The following is an 11,100-nucleotide window of genomic DNA, read 5'->3' on the forward strand; positions in this document are numbered from 1 at the left end:
CACTCTTTCTCATAAGAGTTGCTGCTATGAGCACACTAATTTCCCCCAGCAAGGCCACCTCTGGCCCTTTAAAGTCTTTCAAATAAGCATTGGTATTATTTCTCCACCAACGCCTCTTTTGTCTATTCTTCTTAGACTCCTGTCATCATCATCTTTTTTTTTTTTTCCAGAGAGAGATTTTTGCTATAGGGCACGTGCATTCGCCGGAGAGAGATTAAGTGAGCAATCACCCTCCAGGGGGCATGACCTTGCCACAATCCCTTCTCTTCTATTCTTCTCTTGGGATTTTGGGCACACACAGTCATACATGCCTGGCATGAGTTTTAAGCCTCTGATCAGGACGCAAACCACAATGGACCAAGTGGAAGCCCAGCAACATAACACCACCTGCTGGTCCCCTGTTACCTGTTTTATAAAAGGATTAAATATTACTGTATTCTATTTCTCCATACTATACTTCACCCAATAAAACTGAAGGCACTTGAAATATTTTGTTATTTGAGGACTAGCAGGTGCCATAGTGATTAAGGCACTGGACACTCCCACATGGCTGACCATGGTTTAAGTCCGGACCTGGTGGTTTGCTTTCTCACTTTTCCTTGCTCTCTCTCTGATTAAGTTAAAATAAATGAATGAATAAATAAATTTTAAAAAAATAAATATTTTGTTATTTGAAAAGGTATTTTCTGATAAAAAATTAGGATTTTAAATTAATGGTATTAGGAAAATAATACTTTAAAATAAATATAAATACCTTCCTCAAATTAAGCAAACATATTCCAAATAAATTTTATATTAAAAGCAAAGAAAAGGGTCTAGTAGGTGGTATGGTGGTTGAGGTGCTGGACTCCCACATAGCCAACTGTGGGTTGAATCCTGGACCATCGACTTGAAAATTATGTTAGACAATGTGTGTGTATGCTCAAAATCCTGAGAAGAGAAGGGAGGAGAAGGGACTGTGTCATGGTCAAACCCTCCGGGGCGGGGGGGGGTGTAGTTTTTACTTTCCCTCTCACTATCTCTCTGGCTCTCTCTGGTGACTGTAATCATCCTATATCAAAAACCTTAAAAATAAATTTAAAAATTAAAAGATAAATAAACATTGAAAGTATAATCTTAGAATGAGTAAATTTTTTTTTTACTTTATAAAGGATTATTTATTTTATTTCATTTATTATTATTTATTTGCTATAGGGCACATGCACTTACCAAAGACAGAGAGAAAATTAAAAACCAAGCTGCCAGGTCTGGGACTTAAACCATGGTCAGCCATGTGGCTGTCCAGTGCCCAACTACCATACCACCTGCTGGCCCTGAGTAAAATTTTTCTAAACATTATAGCAATGAAAGAAATACAAGTGTGATAGTTTTCCTAAATAACATTTTAAAAAATTTCTATATAAAAATAGATCAAAACACCATAAATAATATGGAAAACATGTGATGAACTAAAAAATAAATATTTGAAGCACAGGAAAACGATTAAACATCCTTGATACCCGAAGAGTTCATACAAATAAATAACAAAATGATAAACACTTGAATAGAAAAAGGAGACAGATCCTTCATTTAAAGTAAAATAGTGTTAGTATGAATGGCCATTGAAGATAATTTTTATGCTCAGTTTTATCAGCAATCTAAGAAATGCAAAATAAAATAGCAATAGATATTGAGGCTCTTTTCTAAAAAACAAAAAACCCAAAATATTTTGGGACCAACTGATAGTGGAATGGTTATGTTGCTGGACTCCCACATGGCTGACTGTGGTTTGATCCTGGACCCAATGGCTTGAAATCACAGCAGGTGCATTTGCATACATGCTCAAAATCCAGAGAGGAGACTGGAGGAGAAGGGATTGCAGTGTGGCCATCCCCCCTAGGGGGTGATTTCTTGCTTTTTGTCCCTCTGTCTTTCTATCTCTCTGGCAAGTGCATGAGCCCTACAGCAAAAATCTCTATCAAAAAAACTTTTAAGTTTTTGTTATAGGGCCCATGTACTTGCCAGAGAGAGAGAGACAGAGACAGAGATAGAGACAGAGGGAAAGTGAGAAATCACCCCCTGGAAAGATGGTCACACCGTAATCCCTTTTTATCCAGTCTCTTCTTGAGATATTGGGCATGCACCTAACATGTGCCTGGCATGATTTTCAAGCTACCAGAACCAGGACTCAAACTATGCAGTCAGCGCCTTAACCTCCATACCACTGCAGGTCCCTCAAATATTGTTTTTAATAATAATAATATCTGGGGCCAGCAGGAGGCATGAGGGTGAAGGTGCTGGACTCCTAAATAGCTGACTAAGGTTCAAGTACCGGATCTGGAGACATGCTTTCTCACTTTCCCTTTCTCTCTCTCTCTAGTGAGTACATATGCCCTATAGCAAATTAAAACAGTAATAATAATAATAATAATAATAAATAAAATTAAATAAATAATTCTTTAAAAATATCCAATGTTCAGTGCATGCCAGTTCAGGGAAATGGCATTCTTACATACTGTTAGTGGTAGTATATATTCATACAATCTTTCAGGAGAGCAATTTGACAATTTGCCTCAAAGACCATTTGTGCTTCCATTTGAACTACAAATTCTATCCCTATTTATTTAGCATAAGGACATAATTATGGAGAGCAAAGTTTTAGTAGCAAAATGGCTAATGTGGTATCATTGGGTATCAAAAAACATAGCTAAGATGGTTCAACAGTGGAGTACCAATTTAAGAAAAGAAGGACATATTTACTAAATGTTATTTAAGATATTTTATGTCTGAAATATGCTGATGGCTGACTCATCATAAATAATACAATGCCATCTTGTTATATACATATACCTACGTACACAAGAAAAAGACAAATATATACATTAAATTAGCAACAGTGGTATTATAGGTGTTTATTTCCTTTTAAAAATTATTTATTTTATTTATTATCATTATTATTATTTTTAATTTGACCAGAGAGAAACAGAGAGAAAGAGAGAAAGAGAAAGTGAGAAAGCAAACTGCTGGGTCCAGGAGTTGAAACATGGACAGTCACATGGGAGTCCAGCGCCATAACCATCACACCACCTGCCAGCCCGTAGGTGTTTATTTTCCTCTTTTTGCTTATCTTCCTTTTGCCTATCACATGATAATCTGAAAGGAACCAAATCCCTTTCTTCTATACTCGAACTCTCTTTTAATTTCAGTAGTCTTTGCACAATTAAAAAAAAATTTTTTTTTAGATTTTTGCCATAGGATGCATGTGTTCACAAAGAGAGAGGGCAAGTGAGAAACCACCTCCGGGGGAGATGGCCACACCACAATCCCTTCTCCACCTTTCTCAGGACTTTGGGCATGCGTACGCACACACCAAGTATGTTTTTCAAGCCACCAGGTCCAAAACTCGAACTGCAGAATCAGCCACGGGGGAATCCAACACCTTATCCACCTCACTACCAGCTGGCCTGATTTTTATCTTTATAATGCCAGTGTCTACTGGGACTCCTATTAAATATGACAACCATTATAAAAAATGAAGATGTTTTTTCACAGTCTGTATTCAAAGGAATAAAGGCAAAATTTAAAAGGCATTTAGTGAAAAATGGATTGATGATGAGTAACATTTTAAAGAGGTACTTTTAGGACCTTTTACCAAAAAAAAGAGAAACTCTCAGGCTAAACTTTCTCTTTCCCATATTCTCTTTAATTTTCTCTTTTGAGTTCTATACCCATTTCCAAACTTAAGTTTATTGCATAACTACAAAAGGAAAGGATATAGGAAGCCTAATTTTTTTGAGAGAGAGAGATTTTCACTATAGGGCACGTGCGCTCGCCAGACAGACAGAGAGAGACAGAGACAGAAAGCGAGAAATCACCCCCCAGCGGGGATGGTCACGCTGCAATCCCTTCTCCTCCATTCTCCTCTTGGGATCTTGGGCACGCACGCACATGCGCCAGGCATGAGTTTTAAGCCACCGGGTCCGGGACACAAACTGCGGTCGACTACGTGGGAGTCCAGTGACATAGCCATTACGCTAACTGCTGGTTCTCAAGGAAACCTAATTATAATTATATACTTTTTTTAAAGAATTGTTTTATTTAACTTTATTTATTTATTTATCTATTTATTTTAACTTGACCCGAGAGGGACAGAACAAGAGAGAGAAGGAAAGTGAGAAAGCAAGCTGTCAGGTCCGGGCCTTGAACTGTGGATGGCCATGTGGGAGTACCGTTCCCTTAACCACCATACCACCTGTTGGTCCCAATTTTAATTATGCAAGTTAGTGTTGTCAATTATCTTCAAACTATTTTTTTTTAATTCCAAATCCACAATTACATGAGATGACTGATGAATGAAATCTCCAAAGACATTGGACATTTAAACATTTCATCTTAAACAAATAAAAAAGCTTAGGCCAGAATAGAACCATAGAAGCAGTATAATCAGACCCTCTCAGATACCTTAAGTGGCTGACAAATGCCAAGCATAATACTCAAAATCCAGAGTGTCCAGAAATTAACCTGATAGGTTGAGACTCACAATGAAAAGATATATGCTGAAATTACTGGAAACATGCCAAAGGATAAAATTAGCCCATGGAGTCTGAGCATCATTTTGTTTTACAGCATCTTTAAAGATAAATTTATAAAAATAATTGGCAGAATAAAGAAAATTTAATAAGTAATTTCTCTCTCTTTTTTTATTTTTTAAAATTTTTTGTTAGGTTTTTGCCATAGGGTGTTTGCCCTTTAACAATCCTTTCTCCTCCATTCTCCTCTCAGCATTTTGGGCACATACATTGTCGGCTGTGTGGGAATCCAGTACCTTAACCACTAAATCACCCTCTGGCCCTGAAAACTGACAGGTCACATTTTCATATCCTTTCATGTCTGGATTTTAAGGAATTAGTTACATGGTAGTCACATATTGAAAAGAACTGGTAAGAAATTATAAAAGTCTTAGAAAAAAGCTTCTATCAGCCTAGATCTTCTGTGCTCCTTATTTAATAGCCACTATCCTGATTTTTTTTTTTTTTTTTTTAGGTTTTTGCCACAGGACGTGTGTGTTTGAGGGAGAAGGAGAGACACAGAGAGGGAGAGTGAGAAATCACCCTCCAGGGTGATGACCAATCCACAATCCCTTTTGCTTCATTCTTTTCTTAGGATTTTGTGCATGCACACACATGTGCCTGACATGATTTTCAAGCCACCAGTCTGAGACTCAAACCGAGGTGAGCGAACTGGGAGTCCAGTGCCTTAACCACCATGCCGCCTGCTGGTCCCTATCCTTAACTTTTATAAGAGACTAGAGATGAGTAGTTCCTTTTAAGATTCCAATGTTCAGGTAGACATTGACTTAGGATAATGAAAGTTCATTTAGGCATTGTTGTTTTGAAACAAAAATGTTAAAATGTACCTTTCTTTCACTCTACTAGGGGTATGGATTCTTTATCCATTTTAACCCTTAGGTTTTTGTGACTTACTGTGATCCTTTTTTGAAGAAGCACTGGTTCATTATAAAGCTTTCTTTTCCAGTTCTTAAAAACTTGGGGCAGATAAATTCATCTGCTTCCTCTTTCACTATCAGTTTCATGTTGGGATAATTTGCTAATGGGATATCAGTTTATCTTATTTCTCAAATAAGAATGAAACGCCATTGATACGTGTTTTATCTTACAGCTGTCAGTCAAGCAAAACCCTGTAAAGATCAGTATTGTCATGATCAACTCAGCATCTTTGTCTTGTTTCACATAATCATTGACTTTTGCTCAATGAACAAACCTTTCTGTTCTTACAAATCATAATGTGTGGCTCACTGACAATAGGTCTCCTTTTTAAAGCTGTCCTTAAGATAAATGGGTTCTGGGAACCAGCAGTTAGCATAATGGCTATGTTGCTGGATTCCCACGTAGTCAACCACGGTTCGTGTCCCGGACCCGGTGGCTTAAAACTCACGCCAGGCGCGTGTGCGTGCGTGCCCAAGATCCCGAGAGGAGAATGAAGGAGAAGGGATTGCGGCGTGACCATTCCCCCTGGGGGGTGATTTCTCGCTTTCTGTCTCTATGTCTCTCTCTGTCTGTCTGGCGAGCACACGCGCCCTACAGTGAAAATCTCTCCAAAAAAAAAAAAAATTAAAAAGATAAATGGGTTCTCTCCTTGTGCCTCCCCTTAGAGTGAGCTGCAATTGTTACATGAAATCAGCATAAAGCAACATGAAGTACACCCCCATGTCTGTGCCCAACACTCAGGAGACAGCGTTTCCTATAACCAAAGAACTTAAGATGGGGTTAGCAAATTAAAGTATTGATTTCTATTCCAGAATATTCTAAGCATGTAAAAGTAGTTAGGACATTAGGATAAATATGTGGAAAAAACAGCACTGCAAACAAATCACTGTATTTTGGTAAATCTAGGACATCAATACCTTACATACCATTAGGAAGAGGAAAAATGTCGATTATTTTAAGACAACATCAGTTGTGGGGGACCAGCAGGTGGTGTGGTAGTTAATACACCGGACACTCCCACATGGACGACCATGGTGTCTCGGACCTGAAGGCTAACTTTCTCACTTTCCCTCTCTTTCTCTCCCATCTCTCTCTCTCCCTTTCTCTCTCTCTCACTCTCTCTCTCTCTGTGTGTGTGTGTGTGTATGTGTGTCTGGTCAAATCAAAAAAATATAATAAATGAATGAATAAATAAAATTCAGTAATTCTTTCTAAAAAAAAGACACCATCAGCTGCAAGATGAATCCTAATTTCAAAGATGTTAAAATGTGAAAAGATGTGTGCCTTAGAAACATGAAATTTCTAGCACTGTGCTAGAACTAAGTTTATTGAGTTTGTACTATGAATGAGTTAAAAACTGAAACCTATCGATAAAAAGGAATCTTTGCTTAGCGTGAAAGGACATCAAAATTCCACCTTCTGTCAGGTTTTCTCCCTCTTAATGAGACTGATCTTTTTAACTGTCAGAAGGTGCATGCAATCACCAGAGAGAGAGAGAGAGAGAGAGAGAGAGAGAAAACAACCTCCAATGGGTGTGGTCACACTGCAATCCTTTTTCCTCCATTTCTCCAATCTGTGGGAATTTTGGAACGCATGCATACGCATGTGGGGCTGGGATTCCAACCTTGATCAGACCTGTGGGATTGGCTTTTTATGCTCAGCCCTGAACTGCTGTGCTACAGTGCTAGCCCAGTCCAATTTATCCACATGAATATGTTTCCAGATATGAACACATGATGTCTTTCTCTTTACACCTGCAGAAAGTAATTCTCACTTCTTTCTCTTACTTACTCGGGTGGACAGGGCTCAGTGTTGCAGGCTCTCTGATTTTCAGGTGGCTTACTGTCAGGGTCACAGTAATTGTTCTGGACAATGGAGTTGTCATCCAACCTTTTACAGACCACCTCCTGTCTTTGGACACCTTGAGGAAAGGAGGACATCATTAATTGAAGAGTAGTTTACCTTCTGAAAAGTTAGGTATGCACAGCTTTCCTCTGTGGGAATCAACCTCACTGGATCGCTGCTGTCTTATCTGTTCCAGAAACACTTGACTGCTTCTCTAAAAAGGAGAGAAGTCCTGGTCATTATACTGAAATTTTCAGCAAAATTATTGTTCTTATATTTAGAAACAATAACTGTTTTCAAGTCCAGAAAAGAAACTATTGGTAATTTTAAACAAGTAGTATTCCCATTTGTATATTCTTCTTCATGCTGTCCTTAAAAAAACTTTAAATTTCCAAAGGATCATCAGATAAAATGTATGAATAGGCATTTCAGTATAAAACAATGGCTTTAAATTTATTTAAAAATAAAACAATAGGACAAATTTACTTTTTGATATTTTGTAGGATAAACTCCATCAATTTAGTCTTTGTTAAGAACACATCATATCCACACATTTCATTTTTTTTTCTTCCACTTACATATTTATCTCTCTCAAAGCCCACAAAGTTTAGAATTTAAAGATTTTGGTGGGTCTCTCTTGGACTGTAGCCAGCAAGTCTGTTCTAACAGTGTAAGTCTCCAGTAGATCATACCATTGTCAAAGAGACACCGCCCATTCACATATTAGCTTATAAAATACTTATCTCATTATTAAAAATTAGCAAATGTAACCTGTTCAACACAGCTAAAAATATTCTTATAAAATTCAGAAAAGTTCTAAATACATGTTTGTCATTTTTTGGCAAAGATATCCACCACAAAGTGCTCACATTTCACAAAATACAAAGACACACAAGAACACACACTCATTTGTACACAACTTCCTTTAAAATACAATTTGAAATCTGCTGAACAGACTTCATGTACACTCATTTTCTCTTCAGCGTCAAGGAATCAAGTGAGGCAAAGTTGGGTCCATCAAGATGTCAAAGAGTAACCAGTCAGACACAGGACGATGCTAACTGTCTGAGATCATACAGAGGTCACAGGTGAATCCTGGACATAGAAATAAAAGCACAGACTAAGCTGTCTCTCCCTACTCACCCACTTCATCCCTGAAAACAGATAGGCTAAATTACCTAGAAAGCGTTGAAAAAGCACAATTAGCGATACACAGGAAACCACAGCTTCACACCATGCTAATTCCACACAGTCTTTACTTTCCTTTTTATTAATTCTTTTTGTTTTCAGGTGTTTTTAATAGTGTGCTTAGAAAAAGAGTGTGATCACAAACTAGAGAAATTTGTGTAAAATGAGACCAATCACTAAAGGAAACTTGCCTAAAAGAGCTAGGCACCAAATGTTTCCTTCAAGGTCTCTTAAGAGTCATGGTGTGGCCAGTAGGTGGCATGGTGGTTAAGGTGCTGGGTTGCCACATGGCCGACTGTGGTTCGAGTCCCAGACCTAGTGACTTGAAAAATCACACCAGGCACATATGGGTGGGTGTATGTCCAAAATCTCAGGAGGAGAATGGAGGAGAAGAGATTGAGGTGTGTCCATCCCCCTGGTGGGTGATTCCTCATTTTCCCTCTCTGTCTCTCTGACAAGTACATATACCCTGTGGCAAAAAAAAACTAATAATAATAATAATAGTAGTAGTCAGGGGAATTCTGTAGGTGGGGGTACCTCAGTTATGTCATGCACACCTTTAGCTAAGTCCTTTGAATTTAAAGAATGACAGGGAATCCTATTAAATCCACCATGCTCATGAGACCTAAATCCTGTAGCCTCTATGACAGCAGTGAGTAGTTACAGAGGTATTTTTTATTGCTCACAGTGAGCCAAGGTTCTTACTGAATACCTTCAACAATAAGATATTTTAGGTTTTTCTAAACTTAGGGGTCTAAATATAGACAAATAACTTATTGGCAAAATGTCTTAGAGTATATACTGTAGTCATTCCTTACCAAGTCCTAACATAGGCCTAACAACTCATTTTATATGACAACTGTTTGGAATTTTTTAACTATTAAATTTTAGATTTTGAGGGAAGAATGATTCACATCATGCACAGCTCTGATCCATTCACAGATGTTGCATAATTTTCACCAAATATCTCCCCCTTGTGTCATTCCAGTGGGCAGATAACTAAGTCCATGTGGTCCCCTAGACAGATAACTCTGCCATTAGTCATAGGATTCAACTACCAACTGCAACAGTGGCTCAGATTATCCATCCCTCTGGTCCAATATTTCACTTCTTTATTTTTTTTAAAAGTCATTCAGATATGACTACATTTGAAACAAAAATAATGACATTCAATCTTTATTGTTTCTTAGAAAAGGATAAACATTTTCAGTATTACAAAATGGAACTGAAGTTGCTTCTGTGGAAGAAACATTAATTCAATTTGTGCAGGTTAAGATAAAGTTCTGCTTTCTTTAAATTAACCCCATAAATTTTTGGCTATAATTACATTTGTTTTTAAAAGTAGTCCTTAATATAACAGCAGGGCCTCTGTCATTTGAATCACAGATAAAAATACTGGTTAGTAAAGATAAGATTTATATTTCATTTTAAGATAAATTCTAGATACGTATCTTGAAAAAAAATTGCTACTTAACATTTATTGCTAAGAATCTAGAAACTAAGATTATGAGGGAAAAAATTTTAAATTCCCATACTCCTATATTTTTTGTTCTAGACCTTTCATTTTAGTGCTATTTTGCTATTTGGTGGGATCCAGTAATTTGTTTAAAAATTACATACACACACAAACTAAAATTGCCAGCTAAATGTTGTTGACAGGTCATTCACACTCATTTATTCGCTCACTCATTAATTCATTCATTCAACAGAAAATAGTTATTAAGTGCAAGACACAGTCCTTATGATGTACTGGGCTAATTGCTAAGAATTATAAATTGACTTAATTTTGGTCATGCCGTCAATAGTAGAAATTAAGTGTATTTTGGGGTTCATTTTAGTTCATAATTTCTGTATGCTTTTTTTTATGAAGTAAAAATAAGTCCTTGAATAGACAACAGAAATTGCTCTATATCTTATGAAGATGCACTTTTTCTTGCACTCATCTTTTATTAATTTTCTTCTAGAATGTTATATTAGGCAGTGTGGTATTTCACACTTGGGAATTGACTATACCCATAATCTATTCCAAATCTTCCTACAACCCTGTACTATTTTCTTCCAACAGCATACAAATCACCTTTCAACTTTTACCCCACACTTTAAGCATATACTTCGGAATGAAGGAACATGTATCTTCTAACATGGAAAGCAGAAAATATAGAGCAACTGTAAATAAACTAAGTAAACAATAAAAATGATTGTTTAGAATTATATTTTATTCTTAAATTATATTTTATTCTTAAATAAATTATATATTTATTCTTAAAAATATATATATATTCATATATATATATATATCTTCACGACCTGAGAATTTACCTGTCGATGGCAAAAGTCTAAAACAAGAATAACAAAAATTTGGTTTTTAGTTGCACTGACCACACTTTGAATGCTCAATAGCCCTGAGATTTGCTAGAAACTGTCATACTGGACAGCATAGATATATATTTCCTTGATTGTGAAAAGTTCTATTCAATAGTCCTATAAATGTAGATTTCTTTCATGCATGAGAAAGTGCACACACTCACATGAGCACAGAAGTATATATACATTGGGACCGGCAGTTAGTGTAATGGCTATG

At 36.7% G+C, this 11,100-nt stretch overlaps 1 protein-coding gene across 1 annotated transcript in view; it reads right to left on the reverse strand.

Annotated features, from left to right (window-relative positions):
* The window catches only part of LOC102473187 (A disintegrin and metalloproteinase with thrombospondin motifs 6-like), a gene marked incomplete at its 5' end in the record, with an annotated part of 68,419 nt that extends 57,564 nt beyond the window's left edge, over positions 1 to 10,855 (reverse strand). The window contains 3 exons of the mRNA XM_006156834.3: positions 7,278 to 7,407; positions 8,475 to 8,485; positions 10,839 to 10,855. Of these exons, the coding sequence (XP_006156896.1) occupies positions 7,278 to 7,407; positions 8,475 to 8,485; positions 10,839 to 10,855 (158 nt within the window). The remainder of the gene's footprint in view (positions 1 to 7,277; positions 7,408 to 8,474; positions 8,486 to 10,838) is intronic.
* Positions 10,856 to 11,100: the final 245 nt, after the last annotated feature.

This window comes from Tupaia chinensis, unplaced genomic scaffold, assembly GCF_000334495.1.
Source record: "Tupaia chinensis unplaced genomic scaffold, TupChi_1.0 Scaffold000516_1, whole genome shotgun sequence".
NCBI classification, from domain to species: Eukaryota; Metazoa; Chordata; class Mammalia; order Scandentia; family Tupaiidae; genus Tupaia; species Tupaia belangeri.